Source organism: Heterodontus francisci, chromosome 1 (assembly GCF_036365525.1).
Source record: "Heterodontus francisci isolate sHetFra1 chromosome 1, sHetFra1.hap1, whole genome shotgun sequence".
NCBI classification, from domain to species: Eukaryota; Metazoa; Chordata; class Chondrichthyes; order Heterodontiformes; family Heterodontidae; genus Heterodontus; species Heterodontus francisci.
The window spans coordinates 256,602,032-256,628,564 of NC_090371.1; the positions used below are offsets into that span (position 1 = coordinate 256,602,032).

General features: G+C 40.1%; 1 protein-coding gene across 2 annotated transcripts; it reads right to left on the reverse strand.

Annotated features, from left to right (window-relative positions):
- Positions 1-4,311: 4,311 nt before the first annotated feature.
- On the reverse strand, positions 4,312-26,051 carry elmod2 (ELMO/CED-12 domain containing 2). Of its 2 annotated transcripts, XM_068043449.1 has the most exons (9): positions 25,927-26,051; positions 20,831-20,978; positions 19,339-19,367; positions 18,175-18,272; positions 10,881-11,010; positions 9,965-10,098; positions 8,961-9,029; positions 8,114-8,247; positions 4,312-5,988 (listed from the first exon to the last, which is right to left on the reverse strand). In XM_068043449.1, the coding sequence occupies exons 2-9, from the start codon at positions 20,973-20,975 to the stop codon at positions 5,837-5,839; spliced, it is 891 nt and encodes a 296-aa protein (XP_067899550.1). In that variant the 5' UTR covers positions 20,976-20,978; positions 25,927-26,051; the 3' UTR covers positions 4,312-5,836. The 2 variants fall into 2 exon arrangements, with proteins under 2 accessions (XP_067899550.1, XP_067899561.1); XM_068043460.1 differs by lacking the exon at positions 8,961-9,029.
- Positions 26,052-26,533: the final 482 nt, after the last annotated feature.

Consider the following 26,533-nt stretch of genomic DNA (forward strand, 5'->3'; position numbering starts at 1 on the left):
GCGAATGCAGGGCTGATAGGGCTTTAAACATTGTGCCAGCACCTACTCTGGAATTATCTGACACCTTATTTGGCACCTCAAATCCCACCCCCATCATGTAATTGGCAGGCCCCATGCCTCTATTATTATAATTGGCCACCCGCCGCATGATTGCAGTGGGTCAGCCGCACACATGATGAGTGGGGACGGTGCCCACTTCTGTGTCTGCTGCCAGTACCTGCAATGGGCTCACTAAATCTAGAGAGATATAGAGGAAAAAGTACAGAAAACCCTAAAAGCTGGTGAACAGGAATAAAAAGTAATTTAAAAGGTTAATGAAATGTTGGCCTCATCTCAAGGGACTGGAATACAAGGGTTGGAAGCTACGTTACAACTGCATGAAGCTCTGGTTAGACCCCATCTAGAGTACTGCATTCAATTCTTCATATCGCACCTCAGAAGAGATATATTGGCCTTGGGAGTGGGGTAATGAGGGTTACAATAGTGGTGAGAGTAGGAAGTGCAGTGTGTGTGCTCGTAGAAAAGACTGTGGGAACATTCAGCCCCTTGAGGCATTTCCACCATTCCATTCGACCATAACTGCTCTGTATCATAACATCATCTACCCGCCTTGTTTCCTTAACCCTTAATATAATTGCCTAACAAAAATAATCAATCTCAATTGTAAAATATTCAATTAACTTAGCTTCAACAGCTTTTTGGGGGAAGAGAGTTCTAGATTTCCACTATCCTTTGTGTGAAGTGCTTTCTGTCATTTCCCCCCCCCCCCCCCCCGAACAGACGAGCTCTAATTTTAAGGTTATGCCCCCTTCTCTTGAACTTTCCCACTTGAGGAAATAGCAGCTGAAGGCACAGCCACCAATGGTGTTGCAATTAAAATCAGGAATGTACAAGAGGCCAGAATCTAGCTACTCTATCAATTCCTCCAATTATCTTAAACATATCAATTAGATCACCCCATAATCTTATATACACAAGATAATACAAGCCTAGTCTGTGCAACTTGTTCTCATAATTTAACCCTGTTGTCCTGGTATCATTATAGTGAATCTGCGCTGCATTAGTTACCTCCTTAAAATGTTCAACCAGGTTTGTTAGATATGGCTTGCCCTTTACAAACCCATGCTGATTCTCTCTGATCAGTTCATGTTTGTTCAAGTGCTCAGTCACTCTGTCCCTAAAAACAGATTCCAATAACTTCCTCTCAAAGTGTTAGAATAATTTCCTAGTTTAACAACAACTTTAATGTGGAGGAACGTTGTCAAACAAAATTTGATACTGAGCCACATAAAGCGATTTTAGGAGAGGTGACCCAAAACTCAGTCAAATAGGTAGGTTTTAAGGAGCGTCTGAAAGAAGGACAGGTAGAGATGGGGTGACAAGGTTCCGGGAAGGAATTTAAGAGCCAGGCAGCTAAAGACACAGCCACCAATGGTGTTGCAATTACAATCAGGAATGTACAAGAGACCAGAATCAGAGTGCAGAGATCTTGGAGGTGTTAGGGGGGAGGCGATTAGAGATAGAGAGGGGTGAGGCCATGGAGGAATTTGCAAATAAGGACAAGAATTTTAAAATTCAGGCATTGTCAGAACAGCAAGCCAACATAGCTTAGTAAGAGGTGATGTGCTGTCCTATCCTTCTTAAATAGCGGAGAGATATTGACAATTTTTTAATCCATGGGGATATTTCATGAAACAAGTGCATTTTAGAAGAACACGATTAAAGCACCCACAATTTAATCTACTTCCCTGAGGCAGAAACCATCAGCTCCTGGAAATTTGTCTCTCTTTAGTCTCATTATTTTTTCCATTACCATTTTTTAAACTTAGATTTAATCTAGTAAGATCCTCCCCCTTGATTTATTTTTAGATTTGCTCACATCTCTGATGCTTTATCCTATCCTCTACTGTGAAGACTGACACAAAAACATAATTAGCAAGTCTGCCATTTCCTGATTTTCAATTACAATATCACTTGTTAGGCTTCAAAGGGCATTGCTATTTCTCTGAATATACTCATAAAAACCTTGTGTTATCCTCAATATCTCTTGCCAGCCTTTTTGCTCCTATTCCCTTTTTGCAGCTCTTAATACATTCTCTGCTGTTCTTTAATTCTCACCCAGCCCATGGGATCTCTACTGTTCTTTGCCTTCATATAAGCTCTATTTTAGTTTTATATTATCCCTCACTTCTCTTGTTGACCAAGTTTGCTTAATTCCGTAAGTAGTGAGCTAGAATGGTTCTAGGGATGAGGGATTTTAGTTGCAATGTTAGGTTGGAAAAGCTGGGGTTGTTCTCCTTGAAGCAAAGGAGGTTGAGAGGGGAATTTGATAGAGGTGTACAAGATTATGATAGGTTTAGATAAGATAGACAAAAGCTTTAGGCATATGTGCAGGTCTTGTATTCTACCAAATACTTCTTTGAACAGGCCCCACTGTTCATCTGTAGTTTTATGTTAATAGTTTTGCCCAGGTCTACTGTGGTAAATTTCTGCCTCATCCAACTTACTTAAATTTACAAGCTTAATGTGTGACTCAGCCTTCCCCCTCTCAAACCTAATATCCAATTCAATCGTGTTACTATTAGCTAGGTGTTCCCTTACAGTTAGATTGTTGACTAATTCAGGCGCTTACTTATCACTAAATCTAAATGGCCTGTCCTCTTGGTGGTTCGTCATATTCGTTATGGCACAGGCCATTTGGCCCAGTGACACTATGCTAGCTCTCAGTAGAGCAATCCAGTCAGTCCCATTCTCCCACTGTATCCCCATAGCCCTGCAAGCTTATTTCCAAGTGCCAATCAAATTTTCTTTTGAAATCATTCTCTGCACCCTCGTAGGCATAGAAAGGTTCTCCCTCACATCCCCACTGCATTACTTGCCCAAAACTTTATATCTGGTTCCCAAATCCTTGTACGATCAGCTTATGGGAACAGCTTTTGTCAACCTGATCTAAACCCGTCATAATCTTGTACACCTGTATCAAACTTCCATCTCGACCTCCTTTGCTTCAAGGAGAACAACCCCAGCTTCTCCAACTTAACATTGCAGCTAAAATCCCTCATTCCTAAAACCATTCTATGTTTCAGAAAACTGCCTTGAATACACAAGAAATTTGCTGCCTTTTTGCTTCTCCCAGTTAATGTGAAAGTTAAAGTTGCCCATTATAAGTAGAAGAGGTAGAGTGAAGCGCGATAGTGATTTTTTTTTAAATTCTTCCATCGGATGTGATCATCACCCATCCCAAATTGCCCTTGAGAAGGTGGTGGTGAGCCATTTTCTTGAACTGCTGCAGTCCATCTGCAATGCTGTTAGGGATTTCCAGGTTTTTAATCTAGTGGCAGTGAAGGAACAGCAACATCCAAGGAAAGATGGTGTGTAGCTTGGAGAGAACTTGCAGGTGGCGGTGTTCCTGTGCGTCTACTGCCCTTGTAGGTTTGAAAGGTGCTGTCAAAGGAGACTTGGTGAGATGCTGCAGTGCATCTTGTATATGGTACACACTGCTGCCACAGTGCAGAGAGTGAATGTTTAAGGTGGTGGATGGGGTGCTGATCAAGCGGGCTGCTTTGGCCTGGATGGTGCCAAGCTTCTTGAGTGTTGAGCAGCACTCATTAGGCAAGAGGGGAATATTCCATCACAATCCTGACTGTGCCTTGTAGATGGTAGGCAGGCTTTGGGGAGTCAGGAGCTGAGTTACTTGCTGCAGAATTCCCAGCCTCTGACCTGCTCTTGTCGCCATAGTATTTATGTGGCTTGTCCAGTTAAGGCTCTGGTCAATGGTAATCCCAGGATGTTGATGGTGGGGGGGGTTCAAAGATTGCAATGCCATTGAAATATCAAGGGAGATGGTTTGATCTCTCTTGTTGGAGATGGTCATTGCTTGGCTTGGAGGAGGGTGAGGGAAGCAGGGGAAGGGATTGTTGAGTCAGGAGAAGAGTAATTGATGGGAGAAGTAAGATGTTCTTGAACTTTCAAACTTGACTCATTTCCATAATATCGGCAAGCTGCAGACACTAATGGGGTGAAATTATTGAAATGGGCCCGGGTCTTCAGGTGTGTTTTCCAAACTTGCTGCCCACTTTGAGCCAGGAACCGGTGCAAAACCAATTTCTCCCTTATGGTATTTAGCACCTTTAAAGTGGCAACATTCCTTTGTAGATACAACAGACTTAACAATGGTTAAATAAAAACTCAGTTAATAAAGCTTTAAAAAAAAATCACAACCAGGTCAAAATACGTACAAGGTACACTTAGTTGTTGCAGTTATACTATTTATTTCAGCAAAAGTTCATAATAAAGCGTAATCTCTTTCCCACCACCCCCCCCCCCCCCATCCTTAAATGCAAGCCAACCAGTAAAAATCTATATAAACTTCAAATATCATAGCATCTTTTTCTGGAAAAAAGCATTTCATCCAACAAACTTATCAACGCTCAGCTACAAATATTTTATCCAGAATAATCACCAATAATAAATATAAAACTTCTCACTGGCAATCATACAATAAGGGATTCTCAATAAAAAGCAGGAATGGTGCATGGAAAAACACCTAATCTGCTTTCCTGAGTGAGATGAGACTCAATTTTTTCTTGCGCCTCTTCAAATACCATACTGACAATAACACTAATTTTGGATTTTTTTCAATAATCTGTCTTTATTTAAAAAATTAATATTCATTTGATAAGAGTTAATTTCTCATTGTGGAAGATCATGGTGGGAGGCAGCAAAATGCACTTCGTACCAGCTAATCTACGCTTCATACAATGTTACAAAAGCACTCAAAAATGGAAGGTGCATATTTCAAGAGGTCATCAACTTAATTGTACAAGCAAGATTGTCAACAATTTGAAATCAGTCATAAACTCCATGTAGCTGATATACTATGGTGTTCTTACGGGATGATTAGTTCGTAATGTAATCACTGTAATCAGGAATCAATAATATATTTACATAATACACAAGGGTTTTTTTTGGGAAAAAAGTATGTCCAAGAGTCAAACTATTAAATAAATACATCAACTGCTACTTTAGAACTTGTTGGCATTTACTGCAGTCAGATTAAAACAGATTATTGCTGGAAAATGTAGTTTTATGTCACACACAGACATTAACCCTTCAAAGATATTAATTATATGCAACATCCTGGTGAAGTCTGCTCTGTCACCTGGCACGAAGAACGGTTTTCCCTTCAACTCCATGGTGTATTTCATCATGAATAATAGACTTATGGAAGTAGTTTCCACAACAGTAATCTCAAAGTTCAGATGACAGGTGTAGCTAAACAACACAAGCTTTGCTCTTACAGTTGATGAGATTACAGCCTTGTAATTACTCCCAAGTAGCCAGCCCTATTGGCTATTTAACTGCAGTAAATTAAAATGTCAGTGTGTCAATTCAAAAACAAATGTTTCAAAATTTTATAGATAATACTTTATGAAACAGCATGTTTTAGCAGCAATAACAAAGACAAACTAAAAAATGTTTTTAAAGGAATACATTTTTGTCACATGCTGCGCTCCAAAGGGAAAACTGAAAATCTCTCAAATCAAATTTTGGTACATTTCAAATGGTTCCTTCCATAATGAAGTACCATTTCAATTACTGCTTTATGGATATCAGTATAAATATGGATAAGTTATTTATAGTATCAAACACCAGGCAACCTGAAACAATTTGATGGTATACTTATATTGAAAATGGACCCATTCTGAATTTCAGTCACATAACGTTAATAGGTTTCTATTAAGAAATCCATTGACAGATCACAGATCCACTATATATACTCACATTTTACAATTAATCTCAAGTGCTACTTTATAGGTTTCATGCATTTTGCTGTCTATTTATTCAATTTCAGGGTAAGTATTGTTTTGGGATCTTGCAACAACTGCTTTATCCTTTCATGAAATTGCTCTCTGTAGTGGTTGAATTCCATGATGCTGGATGGCCCCTCCTTGAACCAGAATTGATCAAACTCGTACATTAGGTAACCTAAAACAAGATGGTAACTATTATTTAAAACAACAGGCTACATTATATAATGCTTCTCTCCCACTCTGTACATTTATTACTAATTAAATATCCTATGATCTCACTTGTATGTCTGTCTACAATAATCTGCTTAGATATACAATCCTCCTATTCTATGATTAAAATATGTAATCTGCATTCAGCATTTGAAATCCAAGAGGACAGATTAAAGTGAAGCAACGATTTAAGAAAAAATCTGTAAACTTTTTTAAAAATTAAGTTTTACACGAAGATTTGTCACTGGGAAAGGAGGAAGAATTCAATTTTGAACCAATCACCTGATTACAACAACAACTTGCATTTATATGGTGCCTATAATGCAGCAAAATGTCCCAAGGCCCTTCATACTGGAATATACTGGAAGGTGTCATAAGCAAACAGTGTTTGACACCCCTACAGGGTTGGTATCATTTGTGGAAAGAATATAAATCAATCCATATATACTACATTTAAGTAAAATGCCTAGTCCAATATGACCTCCAAAATAGTTGGAGCAAATTCCTAAATATTTAAGTAACTTTTTTCCTATATTTAAAATATAACAAAATTGCCTTTTGATTCCAGTTATGAATGTGCTAATGACTACCAAATAATGCTTGTGCAAATACTTCACATATTGTACAAGAAGCAAAAAAAAAAATCCATTAAATTAATAGCAATGCAGTGGAAAAACTTTCATTTACAATAATGCTAAAGTTGGTGATTCATCTGTAATACACTGCTGTAATTTATTTCCACTAAAAGATGCTCACCAGCTGAGGTGAAGGATTGCAGAACTGCAGGTGGCCTGAAGGAAAGTAGTTCATCAGTCAGTCTGCCTACCCAAAGTTTAGATTAGATTAGATTAGAGATACAGCACTGAAACAGGCCCTTCGGCCCACCGAGTCTGTGCCGAACATCAACCACCCATTTATACTAATCCTACACTAATCCCATATTCCTACCAAACATCCCCACCTGTCCCTATATTTCCCTACCACCTACCTATACTAGTGACAATTTATAACGGCCAATTTACCTATCAACCTGCAAGTCTTTTGGCTTGTGGGAGGAAACCGGAGCACCCGGAGAAAACCCACGCAGACACAGGGAGAACTTGCAAACTCCACACAGGCAGTACCCGGAATCGAACCCGGGTCCCTGGAGCTGTGAGGCTGCGGTGCTAACCACTGCGCCACTGTGCCGCTTCTTTAGTATAGAATGTATTTAAATCTTTCATGGAGACTAGTTACTGCAGTATTATAGATTTCAATCAATGATAAAAAGTCAATTTTTATGTACAAACTCTAAATTTCGTTAAGTTAACTTGCATTTTTGACATCATAGCATCTTAGAGTACAGAGCGAGATACACCACAGAAAGGCATCTTTTATCACATCTGGAAATACAGCCACTTAAAAAGCTACATTTCACAAAGAAATCAAAAGAGTGTAATCTGCTGACTTAATGATTTTTCAGTTTATTTAATCTCCCAAATATTGTCAAAAATAGGTCACTTTTTGAAAAATGCATGATGGTTAATTTACCCAGCTTGTTTCTAATCCCAGGATTTCTCTCTAATTTCCTATGCAGTAAAATTATCAATCTCATTTGTGCGATTTTATGAAAACGATCCAGATCAGGGTCAGAGTGAGTTGACCATTCTGGTAGTGAAGAAAAGCCAAAATCTAATATCAGATGTGCAAAATTATATAATATGTGGTCAGAACTTGCAAATTACAAGGAAAACAAAAATATTCAGCTATTCATCTACCACTAAGGTATGTAGTGAAGTATTGAAAACATGACCCATTTAGCAAGCACACTGCCAATCTAAGATAAAGATATGCTGCAACAATCAGATGTGTTACTACAGGGAAAAGGAGCTGCTGCAACAGTCAGATATGTTACTATTGCTAGAAATTGACTATTTTCATACAGCTAACTTAATTAACACAGGCATAATTTAACTACGAACAGTTCACATCAAATTGGAGATGACACATTGGTATCTGTGAAAATAGTTATAGTAACATTGCAAACAAAATATATTCTGCACTGAGAAATAAGCATTCAACAGTGGAAGGAAACATTTTAAAACACTTACAATAAAACTGATGGAAATTATGTAACTGAGGAGCTCCAGAAACAAGATTGTAGAAATGAACCTTTAGTAAGCCACTCTTCAGCATACTGTAAGCCATTTCAGTGAGATTTATTCCAACTATAGCATAGGAATATCTGGAATTGGGAACACATAAAATGGTTTTAGCTGTCAAACTGATTGAGAACGTAGTCATGAAATTTAAAAAGAGATTTTAATCTTAGTTGTATTAGTATATTTCCTATGCATTGGGCACTTGATATCAAAAGTTCCCACTCACCCCAAGTGGCTCTGAATACACACATTGGTAGATAGAATAATTTCTATTTTTTCAAGGTCTAGTAAAACCAGTTGGATTATTTTGCTTTTTAGGTCTATGTAATGAAACAATTAAATCACAATAAATGTATGTGCCATTGCCAGACACCTAGATTGCGATTTCACCACACATTTCCAAATTGAGTGATAATTTTCCAACAAGAATCCACACCCAAAATGTGATGACCATCAAATGTCTAGATTGGAAGTTATAATTGGAATATTTCATTCTTTTCTTTCTTTAAAAATATATAGTGTCCATTCTGGCTTTCACCTAAAACATACTGAAAAGGAGGATTTCATAAATCATACCTACTTTTAAAAAGTGAGATTTTTCTGATGCAAAAATCAAAAGATTATGCTAACAGCACAGTTAAAGTTACTGTAAGAAATCAGTGCTACAAGTTGTCATTTTAGATTATGCTCAGATTGAATTTCCTTTTTTTGAAAGTAAGATTTTAAACAGGTCTCAAAAAGTGCCATCATGCCCAAGGACGAGATGGAGTAAAAACATTAACACGCTTTCACTCACCCTAATTTGGGGTGATTTGAACGTGAAAGAGTCTGGCGAGCTGTTTCTGTGTAGTGTTCCCCAAAGAACCTAAAAGAGTTTTAACGATAGCAAGTTAAAAAAAAAAATCACATGCCATTCAGAATCAAAATCGGAGTTTAGCTTTTCTTCTTCTTTCTATGAAGCAAGGCACTCTGTACATCACAGGAGTAAGCACAAGGAAAAATCAACTGTAACCCAATTTTGACATTAAAATAAATCATGTGAAAGCTTGCTTTCCCAGGATTATCAAAGGTAATCAATGTACCAGGGCTTTTTAAAAAATAACCATACAGGAGGCTAAATAATTCTAACAATACCATTTGCATCTCTTTGAACAAAACATCTACTTGCCATGAAAGGATATTTCCAGCAGCTCAGCAGGACCTTCATAGGGAGCACCACCCCCACCCAAAAAAACTGCAGCCAATCAAGTCTTTTGAAGTTAAATGAAATTGATTAAAAGGTGAATAAATATACTCTAAATCAACACATTAATTCACTGCAAGAACCTTACATGGCATATTTTATAAACACAACCCCTGATTCTTCGTCTGCTTGTGGTGGAGATCTTGCACCTCTCGAAATCCCACGATTAAAATAGTGACCAGCGGGAGTGCAGCACCAAAAGGGAAGCCTGTATTCTGCTCCATTTTAATCCCCCCTGTACTCATGGTTCTTGTCACGTGCAGATTAACATTGGGGCTATAATGACTGTTTAATAATTAAAGGAAAAATTGAGTATTTTAAACAGAAGAGATAAGACATAACAAAAATAATCAAAGATCAGATTATTGCTGAAGGGAACAGACTGGTATCAATCTTTCTGTTCCCTAGCTGAAAGGTCTACTTAGCAGCCAATTTTTTTCAATAGGTGTTAGAACATAAATTGTAGATCAGCATGTTAAGATATATGGGACTACTTAACCAGCGTGTTTAAAATGTTTGGGGCTTTTTATATACTATACAAAGATATGAGGACTTACACTAGATTGTGTAACCCCAGCATTCCCATGCCTCTGAAGTCAGTTTTAGGATCATCACCTTGAAACCCAATGTCACCCCATTGTTTGGTGATTCTTGACTCCAGGTGTACATGAGGCATCAGCAAACTCCACAGCTAAAAGTCATGGAAGAAATAAGTAAATAGTAAATGTGATAATCCATGTAACTAGGAAACCACAACTAAACAAATCCTTAGAGCAAATTTTAATTGTTAGAAGAAAAATGGAGGGTTTTAAACAGAATAGCTTCTGTTCCAAGGCTGATTTGTTACAGGTGACAACAGAACAGTTCCAGAAAGACACTTACTTGCTCAATCACACCAGGTTACAACCAAGTTTTGTTGAACTCCTGAACTTTAAAAAAAATAAAATTACCACTACCATCCAAGAGGAAGTTAAGATTCTTTTTGTTCACAAGGGGAAAGAAAGCTTGTGAAGATATAAATGGCACTCACCTTTACAACACACTCAAAATAAATGATCCATGCTTCTCTTCAAATCTCGTTTCAAATGCGTACCTAACATCAGTGCATTGCCAGAAAAAAATCTGGGCATTGATTCCACCCTTCGCACCCATTGGAATAATTCTTGGGACAGTGCATAATGTAGCCTTTGCAAATAAAATGTCACCCTCAGCAAAAAAAAATTGGAGAGTAGTAGGTAACCCACTAAGACAGAGCACAACTTCAGGATTTCCTTGTTTACGTGCACTTCTGCTAAATCCTAAAGCTGCGGTCAGATTCAGAAGGGTAATGATGGCAAATTCTGCCAGGTCGCTGTTAAAAATCCTGCAAATTCTGAACGACTTTACCTTCTCAAAAGAAATCTCTAAATATTGCAGTCTTGTAAGACAAGGTTGCCTGTGTAAATAGAGGAACTGAAAATAAGATAAACATACCTTTATTAGCATCGCTTCATGTTGCTTGTTTGAAGAGTCAAATGGCTGCTTCCGTAGGTTTTCTACATCAACAAAGAGTTTTTTAAAGCCAGAGATTTGAAGCAAGCAAGTCTGTAAACTTAACTTGAACCTAAGAAAAAAAATACATCAATAAAGTAACGGGTCAGCCCTTTTAAATGCCATTTTACATAAGATCTGGTGTATCTCAGTGGTTCAACTTAATTACATAACTAGAATGGAAAGAGAAACAAAATCAGTTGCATTGATCTTTTTATAGCAGCCCAGAATTTGAAGGCTTTTTTTTTACAGCAAGCTGTCAGTGTTCATCATTAGCCCTTCGAATCTGACTGTAATTTCAGGATGGAGTACAAGTGCAGATTAACATGGAAATCCTGAAGTTGCAGTCTGTGATTCACTGCTCCGCCATAGACTTTGCTGTGGACCCACCCCCTCCAAAAGAATTGGTTTCTGCTCTCATCACTTTGAGACTCTATAAAAGGTTAAGGCTTGTTCCATGAGGTGCAACTGGGTTTTAACAGCGATGTGAATAATAACTACTGATGAACAATCTGGTCCTGAAAATATATGGAATGCTCTTAAATGTCTCCATTTTGATTAATTACTTGATTTTTTTTTAATGTAGATTTTTTAAGTAATTACAAAACAATTCAAGTTTTTTCATATTTATAGGGGAGGCGGTGGCGGAGCGGTAATGTCACTGGACTAGTAATCCAGAAACCAAGGCTGGGGACATGGATTCAAATCCCACTATGGCAGATAATGAAATTTGAATTCAATTAATAATTCTGGAATTAAAAGCTAGTCTAATGGTGACCATGAAACCACTGTCGATTGTTGTAAAAACTCATCTGGTTCACTAATGTCCTTTAGGGAAGGAAATCTGCCGTCCTTACCTTGTCTGGCCTACATGTGACTCCAGAGGTACAGCAATGTGGTTGACTCTTAAATGCCCACTGAAATGGCCTAACAAGCCACTCAATTCAAGGGCAATTAAGGAGGTGCAATAAATGCAGGCCCAGACAGCGATGCCCACATCCCACGAACGAATAAAAAAAAAATTCAGCTTCTATCTTCACACCATGTGTATACCCCAATCTTTATTTTTCTCTGTGTAAAATTTTGAAAAACCAATTTGATTTTAGCCCTCTTCATTTTTGGGTTAGGGGTCTGCAAGAATTCTTCAATGTGACTGGCTGCTTGGACAGCTTGATGACATCACTGCAGCTTGATACTGAGAATCCTCATTAAACAATGCTACAATCAATTGCATATCAAGGGAGGTAAAATTCTCACCAGAGTGCGCTAGATCTTTCAGCGAGACTTTCTTCAAGGTAAGCAGCGAGTGCCCTTGCTTCACTTAAGAGAAAAAGTGCTTCCTGACATCACCCCTGAACTGATTAGCTGATCCTGGACTCTACCACCACAGGAAATAATTTCTCTCCATCTACCCAATCAAATCCTTTAGTCATCTTAAACACCTCAAATAGATCACCCTTTAATCTTCTATATTCAAGGGAATACAAGCTCAGATTCTACAACCTGTCTTCAATTTAACTTGGGCCTAGTAACATTCTGATGAATCTGCACGGCACCACTCCAAGGCCAATATATTCTTCCTGAGGTGCAACGCCCAGAACTGAGCTCAATGCTGCAGATGGGGGTCTAACCAGAGCTTTATGTAAATGTAACATAACTTCCACCCCATTGTATTTCAGCCCTCAAAGTAAAAGTCAACATTCTATTTGCCTTTTTAATTATTTTTGGGCCCGCCCACTAACTTTTACTGATTTCTGCACATGGACCCCTGAATCTCTATCTTTCTCCACAGTTTCTAGCTTTGCTTCATTTAGAAAATACCCTGATCTATAATTTCTTGGGTCCAAAGAAGGTGACTTCACATTTCCCCACATTAAGCTCCATCTCGAGAGTATCGTCCACTCACTTAATCTTGCAATGTCCCGTTGCAACTTTCTGCTCCCATCTACACTAACTGCGCCACCTAGCTTAGTGGTGTCAGCAAACTTTGATATTTATGGCTCTCTTCATTGTCATTTATAAACAGAACAAAAAGCTGCAGCTCAAATACAGATCTCTGGGAGAGAGCACTAGTAACATCCTGCCAATTTGAGTGCAAACCCTTTATCCCTACTCTGTCTCCTACCTTCTAACCAATTCCCTACTCATGTCAATAGGCAATACCCTCCTATTCCATGCACTCTCAATCTGGTTAATCGCTGGTGTGGAATCTTTCCAAATGGCTTCTGAAACAACAACTTATATTTATATTGTGCCTTTCATGTAATAAAATGTCCCAAGGCGCTTTACAGGAGCATTATAAAATAAAGTATGACACTGAGCCACAAAAGGAGATATTCGGTCAGATTACCAAAAGTTTGGTCAAAGTTTTAAGGAGTGTCTTAAAAAGAGGAAAGTGAGGTGTAGAGGCGGAGGCGTGTAGGGAGGATATTCCAGAGCTTGGGGTCTAGGCAACTGAAGATGCGGCCACCAATGGTGGAGTATTTAAAATCAGGGATGCACAAGAGGTCAAAATTAGATCAGCAAACATATCTTGGAGGGTTGTGGGGCCAGAGGAGATTACAGAGATTGGGATGGGTGAGGTCATGGAGGGATTTGAAAACAAGGATGTGAATTTTAAAATCAAAATGTTGCTTGACCAGGAGCCAATATAGGTCAACGAACACAGTGGTGACAGAGAAACAGGACTTGGTGTGAGTTAAGACACGTGCAGCAGAGTTTTGGATGACTTCAAATTTATGGAGAGCAAAATGTGGGAGGCCAGCCAGGAGTGTGCTGAAATAGTAAAGTCTAGAGGTAATGAAGGCATGATTGAGGGTTCCTGCAGATGAACTGAGATGTGACAAAATCAGGCAATGTTAATGATGTGGAAATAGACAGTCTTAGTGATGGCATCAATGAAGTCAGAAGCATATCTCAGAGTTAAATGTGACACGAAGGTTGCGAACAGACTGGCTTAATCTCAGACTGTTGCCAGGGAGAGGAGTGGAGTCAGCACCGAGGGAACAGAGTTTAGTGTGGGGACCAAAAACAATGGCTTCAGTGTTCCCAATATTTAATTGGAGGAAATTTCTGCTCATCCAGTACTAGATGTCAGATAATCAATTTGATAATTTAGCAACAGTGGAGGAGTCAAGAGAAGTGGTGGTGAGTAAGAGCACGTGTCATCAGCAAACTAACACAGTGCTTTCAGATGATGTTGCCAAAGGGCAGCATGCAGATGAGAAATGGGAGGGTGCCAAGGATAGATCCTTGGGGGACACCAGAGGTAACAATGAAGGAGCAGGAACAGAAGCCATTGCAAGTACGCTGGCTATGATTAGATAGATAAGAATGGAACCCAGTGAGAGCAGTTCCACCCAGTTGGGACAGTGGAGAGGTGTTGGAGGAGGATAGCATGGTCAACCGTGTCAAAGGCTGCAGACAGGTTGAGAGGGCGAGAAGGAAAAGTGTACAAACCTGTGTCATAGTCACATAGGATGTCATGTGTGACTTTGATAAGAGCTGTTTCGGTACTGTGGCAGGGGCAGAAACTTGATTGTAGGAATTCAAACATGGAGTTCTGGGAAAGATGGGAAATGGATTTGGAAGGCAGCTACACGTTCAAGGACTTTGAAGAGGAAAGGGAGGTTAGAGATAGGACAGTATTTGCAAGGACGGTGGGGGTCAAGGGTTGGTTTTTTGAGGAGTGATAACGGTAGATTTAAAAGAGGGGCAACACCTGAAGTGAAAAAAAGAACCATTTACAATATTGGCTAACATGCGCACCAGGAGGGGAAGTTGGGTGATCAGCAGTTTAGTGGAAATAGGAGCAAGGGATCAGGAGGTAGGTCTCATGGACAAGATGAGCTCAGAGAGGTCATGAGGGGAAATAGGAGAGAAACCATAGAAAGATTCAAGTTCAGGGCTAGGGCAGGGTTGAGCATTATAGAAAGTTTGGCCCGGGGGGCTAGAAGAGAGGGGTACGGCAGAGGCAGCTAACCAGATGATTTCGATCTTAGTGACAAAGAAGTCCATAAGCTCCTTGCACTTATTGTTGGAGAGGAGGGTAGAGGGGATAGAGGAGAGGGGTTTAAGCAGATGGTTTGCAGTAGAGAAAAGACGCCTGGGGTGGGGGTGTTATCTTTGCATTCCAAGATGATCCTGGAATAGTGAGCAGTTTTAGCAGCCAGACCCAATAGTGTTTTAAGTGGTCCAGCCAGATCTGGCAGTGGATGGCTAGATCAGTTGTTCGCCATATCCTTTCAAGTCTGCATCCCCTGGACTTAAGGGAGCTGAGATGAGGGCTGTACCAGAAGGAATGGCCAGGGTGAGAGAGACTGATCTTTTTATTGGGGACCAGGGCATCGAAGGTGGAGCTGATGGCGCAGTTGAGCAAATTAGCAACTGCAAAAATGTTGTGATGAACGGTGGGCCTAAGTCTAGTTGAGATCGTGAAAGTGTAGTTGTAAGTGAATAAGGAGATAGTTTTTTTTTTCCAGGGATGGATACAGAATAAGGTAGGGTTGGGGTGTGGAAGGGGAATGTGGGTGAAGAGCGATTCAAGGAAGTTATCAGAGATGGCCTTATCTGTAATTGGTACGATGGAACTAGCAAGACCACGTGAAATGACACTTTCAAGGGGGTGACAGTGAATATGCGTTGGGGAGTTTACAGAGAAATTTAGGGAGGACAGAGAACATGATGAGTTGAGATGGAGCTTGAAATCACAAGATGAGAAGTTGTTAGGCGCAGAGGCTGAGGGAGGAGAGCATTGAAGATACCTTGGTGATAAATTTTTATCATCATACTTGGGAGGGCGGAACAGAACGATGATTTTGAAAGAGGTGAGGGGACTGAACAAGGTGATATGCTTGAAGGAAGAGAAAGTGTCAGAGATCAGGCCAAGGTGTGATCTGGCGATAAGTGCCACACTGCCACCGTGACAGTCTTGGCGGGGCAAGTGGTGGAAGATGTAGCCAGACGGGAAGGCTTCAATAAGTGGCAAGATGTCATCATCCCTCAGCCAGGTTTCTGTTAAGGCCATATCATTGATGCAATCATCCACAAAACGTTCATGGATGGCAAGGCCTTGTTCATAAGTGAACGGACATTCAGGAAGGAGATGCATAGCGGGGCGGTGATAGCTGATCCGCTGACAGAGTCCACAGGATCAGCAGTGGAAGGGGCGAGTTGGACAAGAAGAGTGGCAAGATTAGCCCATATGTGGAAGTTCATGTAAATAACATCTAAAGATGCTCCCTTATCTGCCATATTAGTTACGCCCTCAAAAAAAAATTCAACCAGGTTCGTTGACATGACTTTCCCTTTACAAATCCATGTTGGCTCTCTTGAATCAGTTCATACATTTGTCCAAGTACTCAATCAGTGTCCCTAATAACAGATTCCAGTAACTTCCACACCGCAGATGTTAGATTAATAGGCCTCTAATTTCCTAATGACTCACCCTCCAATTGTATCTCTATGCAGAGAAGTCCTTGAACCTCCTGTCAAAGCTACAGCTAGGTCAGTAACTCAGCACTGTTAAGATATACTTGTATTCTAACATTCCAAGACGCCATATGCCTGGACACTTTTTTTCCCCATCAAATATCAACAAATGATCCCTAAATGCTGGTGCTCTTTTGTCCTCCATCCACCTTACAATGAAGAAAGTTACCAGGTGGTACAATAACCACCACACCTCCCAAAGTTCATCTGCATTGTTGAAAATTAAGAGTCTGAATTAAAAGTGTGGTTGAGCATACTGGAGTACAATAACTGCAACAATAGCTGGTTACTGCACTAACTGTTAACTCCCTTTCTGATTAATAGCAATGACTTTAAAACATGCTAAAGGTGAAACTCTTCAGAAAGCAACATGATTCAGGTAAGCAGACATGTTTTAAGAATGTCAGACCCATTGTTATTTTTGGCTTAGGTATACCAGGGTTCACTGGAATGAAGTTTTACTTCAAAATGGGGTCTTCATAAGAAAGGTCTGGAGCCTCAAAGTTGACTTTATTCTGATTCAGGTTTCAATTTAAAATAGCAGCTTTTCAGGTCTCACATTGACCAACATATAAACATTTAACACCATCTTAATCTCTGCTTTTTCAGGTGCAATTGAAATGGCCAGCAACAGCCCTGTCACTTTTATAATTAAAATACATGCTAAAGCTTTGAAGATTAGTGAGATCTGCATTACCATACTGAGTATATATTAAAAGTACCCTATACATTACACTTAGTTGAACTGACTCCCTTCATGGCTTACCTAATTAAGCCAGTAAGCAATTCAGCCATACAGCTCATCACCAATGGTTCAACTGCTAATGTATACTAAACTCGGCTAGGGTAATGGTAGGAGCACTACAATTGGCCTCAGTTTCTGAGTTGGTGAGAGAAGACTGGCTACACTTCTTATTGCTATCCAGTGGCACATGCTGCAAAATGTAGAGTGTTAGGATGTCAGGTGAGCACCAAATTTAACTCGCCCGTAATACTCCCATGATTAACTGACCTGCTAGCAGAAACCATTATCTAGGTTCACATAATGAACAGCCACTTGGATAAGGTAACAAAGGGTGATCAGCGCCTATGGGACTGTACCTAAAAGAATCCATTCCTTTTACAAAAGGAGGCGACAGCAGTCGGAAACTGGGAGAAAGGGAGAGCGATAAAACTTTGAGAGTAAATGCAACATATGTTCCATGAGCTACATGGTTCGATCCCTGCTTTGTGCTAAGTTAGCCAATCTTTTAGTGAGGGAACTACAATGCAGCAATTGACAAAAACAAAGTCAGACAAAATTCCCACTCCTGATTCCAGCTAGTAACTACCGCTGGAAACTGTCTAGACTCGCCAATGAAGAATATTCACAGAAAATAGTGGAAAGAGTCAGCAGGTCAGGCAGCAACGGTGGGAAGAGAAACAGAATTAACGTTTCTCTCAAAAAGTCACCCACCTGAAACGTTAACTGTTTCCCTTCCCAGAGATACTGCCTGACCTGAGTATTTTCAGCACTTTGTATTTATATTTCAGATTTCCAGCATCAGTAATATTTGTATGAAGAATATTCACTTGGTTCAGGCACTGAAGGATATTTAAAAATGATGCACGGATCAGCACAATTAGCAAAATCTGAACATTTAAATGTACAAAGAACCACAGAAAGCACCAAAGAGGTTAAATGATCCGCAAATAAATTTTAAGCGCAAGATTTCAAACTGATTTAAGAATATCAACACAAATTTACTTTGGATCTTTCTGAATGGAAACCTTTTTAATCTGCATTATGTCACGAACTTTGTTTTCCACATTCTCCTCACTGACCATCACTGATGTCTTTAAAACCTAAATGAGAAACAATTAATGGAGACAAACATTAGTCAGCACAAAGTTATTGTAATAAGCAGTGTGAATGCCTTTGGGAAAGAGACATTAAAAAAACTTTAAAAAGGTGAGATTATCAATACGAAATGTACCTGCATTCTTAGTCAATTATTTGCTTCTCCCAAAAAATTGGAATGATAAAACCCAGTAGAAAAATATTCCTCAGAGGACAAATGTACCAGTAAGCGCAAAGATAAACATTCAGCCATAGTGAAAAATGTACTCAAAATATTTTGTTCCCTCCTTCACCGTACCTTTTTAATTACTTAAAGCCAAGATTGATTAACATATTGGCCTACTGACAGGACTACTCCAACCACACAGTGTCTAGATTGCTAAATTGTACTAAAGGATTAAGATTACATATACTGTAGAGGAAACGTTTTTCCTAAATGATCTACTTTATGATGTACTGAAGTCATTAACTTTACTGTTATACTCAGGAGATCAAGTTACTCCCCATTCCCTTCTCTCCTACCCCTCCCACTACTGCCATGATTGGAATTTCTGTGCTTGGAATAGCATTTGTCTGCATATTTTAGTGGGTTGGGTTACCTAGAGATTTATTTCATCCTTGTCACTAGGTTTCATCTTTCTTCCTTCTGCATGTTAGCTGAATAACTTGTAGACTGTGCCCCCAGGATCCTACAGTTAAGCAGGTCTTTAAGTCCATTTCTTTAATGAAGCACATTTGTTTTCACACTGGACTATTTGGCTCCAACACCAGTTGAAACACTGATCATATTTTTGCAATGTTTCAGCTGCAGTGTGTGAAGCCAAATTTTACAAATTTAGGTTTTGAAATAAAACCAAAAAGTGCCAGCGAGGTAAAGGTTGAGCTGGAACACAGGAAACTACTTAAAAAGAGTGTAGCAGATAACAATAAAGGGAAAGCAACGTTCTTGTGATCCAGGCCCAGGGCTCTGATGGTGAGGCCCAGTTCTATTTGAGGTATGTTAAATCTAGATCAGTAATCAAGAACAATATTGATCTGTTTTACGAAGGAAAAAAAATGAACCTCACTTACTTCACTTCTGGAGGATTCCAAAGAATATTCTATTTAAAAAAAAACTTTAATTTAGTATTTTGGTTAAATATTTTGACATAGTTCAGTAGATTAAAAACATTTTCAGAAAATATGTTAAAATCAGGTACGAGTGTGACCAAATAGTAAAACAAGCATATTAAGACATATACCAAAACTTGCAGAGGCTGACAACTATTCCAATTATTAAAAGATTAAAATTGCATTTGAAGTTTATAGTCTTGCTTTTAGCATTTATAGCTACAAATATTGTCCCATGCATTACTTGAAAAGAGATCCAGTGATAATATGGATAACTATGGACCAGTCTCGCACTAACACCAGATAAAATTCTACAATGATCAATATCGAGATTGTGGAGCAATAAGCGATATAAACTAACGTGTGGCTGTGGTCAAAAGAAATTAAGGGGATGTTCAGTTGTATAAAGTGAAAAATGGAGTGACGATCAACGAAAGTAATCTTGCCACCACATGCAGCACTAGTCACACCCAACCTGTGCAGTTCTAGAATCCACAGTTGGAAAACGTACAGAGAAAGTTCAATAAGATGAGAAGGCAGTTAGAGAATAAACAGCAGGAGAGACTCAAAGACCTGGGACACTTCACATAAGAAAGAAGACTGATGGGAAATATTGTTGGAAGTTTTCAAATAAATAAGGTTTGGGACGTAGAGGATCAGTCAGACTATATGTGTCGAAACAAGACAGGAAAATGAAGGATGAGTATGAATCAAGAGGTAGATTCATGCGTGACATTGCTATATTGAGATCAGCAATTTTTGGAACAGCTTATCGAACAATGTTGTAGCTTATAGGTAAAATTGGACAATGATCTTGAAGAAATATATTATTGTACTTAAATATAGGACAACATGGACTTGTGTGGACCTAGAGCTGCTTCTCAGATTTTTTGTTTTTCTATTTTTATCTCAAAATTAATACATATTTATCCTAAAAAATTATGAGGTTGTTAAATAGTGTATAAAACAAATTAGTCAGATTTTATAGATTACTCTGTATTCTATCTACAACAGATGGTAAATAACATGCAATTATTTACACAGCTTCTTTGAGAGAATGACAGTATTAGAGACTGAAGCCTTTAGCTTCAATAACTCAAGCCAAAATATTGCTTCATAAATGTGCAGCATCTGGCATTGACTTAACCCAATTCACACATCAAATTTAAAATGTCTGAAAACTGATTTAATCCAGTAAAATCTGTCACCGATAGCCATGCTTGCTCTACTTTCACTTCGTAGATTGAAAATTGTGGGAAAGTGATCCATCTTGATCTTATGTACATCTGGTCTCTAACTATTTTAAATGGCTCTCAGAGGCCACAGGAGTGTTAACAAATCTCTGGATGCAAATAGTAAGCCTGGAGCATTCAGATACCATATTACAAAAGAAAGTGGACAAACTGTTTTTGCCCTACTCATAAGTTAAGGAATAGCTTGCCCCAATGCTCACCTATTTTCATAGTTGTCTCTGCTCCTGGATTGGTATTTGCACAAATACGCTGTAGTTCACATTTTCCAGTGATCTTTCGTAAAATCCACTTCATCCAACACCTCAGAAAAGAGCTATACAGGTAATGCCAAATTAAACCAATCATATTCTGGTGAGGAAAAAAAAGAATGAACTCACTAAACATGATTCACAGCAGAATGTTTAACCTGCTTTGAGCCTTAGACCCTTGCAAGTAAAAACTATCTAGATGTAGCTGAAAGTCAATCCTGCAAATTACTTTCCCACATAAACTAAAAGCTGCTTCCCAGTTACAGCACCTCAATAACAAACTGCACCACCAAGCATAAATAGTGGAAATGGATATGAATTCAAGTCCCAGATGCAAAACGACACAGTGCTTAGAATACTAACCAATTATTTGACTAATCCTTTTTATTTTATTTTAAAATTTCCATTTTATTTTCCTTTATGGCTAAATTAGAATCCTTCCCGTAAAAATGTTTTTCATGAAAACAAGGAATGAAGTAAAACTACCAGTAAATCACTAGCACCCAGCTAAATAGAAATGTCTTCATTTGAACATGACCTATGTTATGTTTTGCAATACGCTTAAAGCTTGGAGCAGCCACCTTAACAGCAACAAGTATCCACAAGACTAGTGAAGCCATTCTAATCTTGAACTTCTCCTGCTGCCAACACTACACTGCACTGTAAACAGGAAAGTAGTAATAGCAGGATTGATGAAAGGTGATACAGAAAATTGGCTGCTACAAGGGCATAAAATGCTATTTTTGTTCCAACTTGCTCAATCACTAAAATTAGCCTCACGGCGCCTCAGCTGGTGAAAAGGAAGAAATTAGAATGAATTCCCACTCCTGATAACTCTTCTGTGACTACTACTGTAAACTACATACGTATGTCAGACAAGGTCCTATTCTCATCACGCACAACACCTTCCTACTCCTTTTTGTCTCTGCTCCTGGAAGCAATTCTCCCAAGTCACCAACAACTGCACTTTTAAACTAACTGTCTAGCATTTGGCTCTCCATTCACCATCTATTTCTGAACTACTCAAATACTCACCACCACCTTTGATGCAGTTGTCCCCAGGAAAACTCTTACTCTCCCCTACCCTGATCATTCCTCTTGGTATGGCTGCCATCCTCAGCCCTACAATGCCAAGAGATACAGATTTGACGTATGTAGCGAACAACTAGTTTAGTCGTTCATCACTAGATCCAGCTGGATCAGAGATCAAACACTATCAGGTCCTGCTCATCTATCAAAACTGCTCACTACTCTAGGATCATCCTCGAATGCAAAGATAACCCCTCACTTCTTTCTCCACTACCAACCATTTCCTTAAACTCTCCCCTGCCCACTCCACGCTCACTTCTAACACCTAATCCATTCAGCTGTCTTTGCCACATCGCTCTACAAGGAAAAGATCCTCCCTCACCCCAGAACTCATATCTTTCTCTAGTTTTTATCATATCGTCCCCTCACACTCTTTCCAAGTGTACCTTGTCCACAAGATCTATCTCCGCTCTCGACACTAAACTACTGATCATCCAACTTCACCTTCCTGGTTCCTATGCTAGAAAATATTGAACTTTTCCTTGCCCTCAGATATTGTACCCCACCATTTTAGAACAACCACCCTCTCTTCAAAAAAAACTCAGCTGCCACCCTATCAACAGCTCTTTCCTCTCCAAAGTTCTTGAATGTGTAATCACCATATTATCTCCCTATAATCTCCCAAATCTGTGCCCATCTTTCCCACAACTTCACACTGAACCTCTCCAATCAAGTTTCTGCCTACCGCAACAATGAAAAGGTCCTAATCAGTCACAAATTATATCCTGTGTAACTGTGACCGTGATGCACTATGCCTCCTCAACCTATCTGCACTTTTTAACATAATTGACATCATGTTTCCCCATCTCTTTCTCCGTTTTCCAGCTGAATGGGACTGCCCTTGCTTTGTTTCCTTGTTACCTATCTAGTTATAGCCTGAGAATCTCCTGCAAAGGTTTCTCTTTCTGCCTCCCACACTGTTACCTCTAGCGCCCCCCAATTGAATATTAGGAAGATAAAAGGCCACCACCAAAAATTCTGTTTCCAAGCTATTGATTACAACCATCTCCCTGGCTACTGACTTAGATGGAACATAACTGTTGATAACTCCAGTGTTCTATTTGACCGAGCAGAGCTTGTAGCCCCATTTCCTCGCCAGCACAAAGACTTACACCTCCATAACATCACCCATCTCTGCTCCAAGCCTCATCCATGCCTATGCTAACTCCAGACTGGGCTATTTCAATGCTCTCCCATCTTTCATGTTCCTTAAACTTGACCCCATCCAAAGTCCTGTTGCATCATAGCACATACCAAATCATTCCTGCACTCGCTGATAAAAACTGGCTAACAGTCCACCAACAGCTTGGTTTTAAAATCCACAACCTCGCCCCTACCTACGTAAACTCCTCCAGCCATACAACCTTCCGACAACTCTATGTTCCTCCAACTCTGGCCTCTTGCGCATCATCAACTTCCTTCACCCCACCACTAGAGGCCGTGCCTTCAGCTGTTTAGTCTTGAATTCCCTCTCTTTTGCTTTGACTCTTTCCTTCTTGAAACCTACTTCTTTTGACAAAGCCTAGCTCAGTCAATTATTGTTTTACTGTACTTTTATCAAGCACCTTGGGACATTTCGCTACTTTAAAAGGTGCTATAATAAATGTAAGTTGTTGCTATAGATGTTAGACAAGGATAGGACCCAGTTGACCTGTTATGCCCTTCACAGTCAAATACCAGCAAACACTCACTGTTCATGAATGCATATGAAGAAAAGTGAGACACCAGATAGCAGCCAGTACCTGCAAACTGTTCCACATAAAGCTGTGTAATGCTCGTCAGGCTGAACCTGAAGTATAGTTAGTGTGCAACTCTAACTGCCTGAAGATGTGAAGGTGTTGCTGTAAAAAGATGTTAATCCTGAAGGCTTCCTCACAAGCCATGAGGAAAAGTTAGATAAGTGCACTCTACAACCTCAAAAACAGATGCCTCAGACTGTGTGTAAAGGATAAAATAAACCCAGAACAATGCCTTTAGATATGCCAGAGCAGTTACCTAAGAGAACACTAATTTGAGCTAATGAATGGCAAATTTAGTACACATCAGGAAGTACCAGCTTACATAGAGTTATACAGCACAGAAACAGGCCCTTCGGCCCATCATGTCCATGCCAGCCATCAAGCACCTAACTATTCTAATCCCAATTTCCAGCACTTGGCCCATAGCCTTGTATGCTACGGCATTTCAAGTGCTCATCGAAATACTTCTTAAATGTTGTGAGGGTTCCTGCCTCTACTACCTCTTCAGGCAGTGCGTTCCAGATTCCAACCACCCTCTGGGTGAAATTTCTTTTCCTCAAATCCCCTCTAAACCTCCTAAATGAGTGAATGATCTGCCCTGCCACATTACCAGCAAGGTGGACTTCCAAAAGTCTTATGAAGGATTATTACTCAAACTCAATGTCATGGGAATTCAGGGTATATCCTGGGAATGGCTAAAAAAAAAACTGGTGAAAGCAACAAGTACTAGTTAGAGGAAACAAGCTCAGGGGAAGGACTGAAGTTAAATGCAAAGTGGTCAGATTTGTTGATGGTAACCAGAGAGTGGCAGTAGTATCAGCTCAAATATTAGAGAGGGAGTTGAACAAAACAAGTACATGGGCAGATAAATAGCAGACAAAATTTGAACACAGAGAAGTGCAATGAATTGCACGAGTGCTAGTAAAACTGAAATAGGTTCTGTCATCGACACCTGACTCATTAAAAAAAAAACACTAGCTGCTGTAACAAGAAAAAGCAGGATCGGTTTTCCAGACAGTAATCAAATAGCCCAAAGCTCCTTCATCCAAAATTATTTCATGCTTGAGATAATACTTTCACAAAATGGGAGCAAATTTAGAGGGAATAAAACATTGCAATGCAGATATGTAGCCTATCCAATTTGAGAACAAGATATCCAATTTTTAATCTGCTTTTACATAAAATACTGGAGCTCGCAACTATTACATAAATTAATGCAGAAATTCCAACATTAAAAAGACCATTTGGGCCAACTAGTCCATGATGTTTATGTATGAGCTATCGTGCTATAATAGCATGGAGTGGGAAAAAAAGACAAATGATGGGGCTGCTTTGGTCTGTCAGTGCTATATTAATAGTTTCATTCTGTTGAGTTACTATTCAATCATTTTGGGTTGTACCAATTTACAATTCATACCACCACAAGGGGAAAAACTGAGCAAAGCAAAAGTAGCTAAACACAAAAGAGCCATGTGATGTAGGAACATACTGTGTAGCTGACTCAGCTCCATAAATCATTGCAATAGTAGTAAAACAGACAAGAGGTTTTGTCTGTATATGGTATGCAACATTCCAATTACATCAAATCTCTCCAATTTTAAAAGAAACTCTTAGAAGTTCTTGCGGTCACGTTGCAACCCCAGACAACTGTTTGCCTAGTGGATGACTGAGTCACAAATTAAAAGTAGCGAACAGGTGAAGAGTTTTCAGGAGTCAAGCTAGTTTCCCAGCCCGTCTATCCTTCTGTAGCAAAACCTGCAGTGGCAGCAAATAGATTTGTTTCTTCCCTTATTTAGTAAACGAGGCTGTCCCAGGAATAGACTGACAGTCAAAATACATGAAGAAATGAACTTTTAGAGGTAAAAAAGGTTTTGGAAAGAAAATTATACAAAAGCCATAAGTGAGTGCAAGCGGGAGCAAGAGGAGACATGGGTTTGAGTTTACCCAGTGCCAGCAAACACCACCCTCGACCCCCAAGCCAGTCGGTTAGCCAATGAAACCAGGGAAGGGAAGGAGGGGAAAGGTGAAGCCACTTCAGTGAGTGAGTGCCTTCCAGTCTCCACGACGAGCGGGGATTGACCAGGCAGAGAAGCAGCAACAAGTGGCCGTGGCCGGCTGCTCTCCTGCTGGATAAACTCTGGAAGCCCGGACTCAGTCCCAGCAGCAACAAACTGGAAGCTTCCTAACTCTCGGCGCCGGGGACAGGGCTCTTTTACTCACGAGGCAGCGGCTCCCGCAATGATTCACCGTCACCAGGCCAACAGCCGCCGGAAGAACGTCACCGCCGAATATTCCCCCCGCCAGGGCGGGAGGAGATCGGGGGGCGAGGCCTAGCCAGAGGGGCGGGAGGAGAGCGCGCAGCGAGGGGCGGAGCCGGGCCGGAAGGGTGGGGCCTGCCCGGAGGGGGAAAGCGCGCGGCGGCATGAGGGGGGCGGGGCTTGTCCGGAGGGACGGGAGGAGAGGAGAGCGTGCGACGAGGGGCGGGGCCTGGCCAGAGAGACGGGAGGAGAACGCCCGGCGTGTGAGGGGGGCGGAGCCTGACTGGAGGGGCGGGCCTGGCCTGGATTGTAGCCTCTCCTGGTTACAGGGCAATATCCCTCACAGTTTGTACAGAAGAATCTGTGCAAATGGATTTGGGTGTACATTATGGCCAGGATTTTGCAATAACCGCATGCACAGATAAACACGGAAATCAATGGCTCGAATTTTGTGGCGTGATGCCGTCAGCATTCGCTCTCATTATTCCTCTGAAAGCGACAGCAGTTTCTGCAGTCGGCGCCTGAACGGCCTAATGCAGAAATCCAGAAGTTACTGTCACTGATTCTAC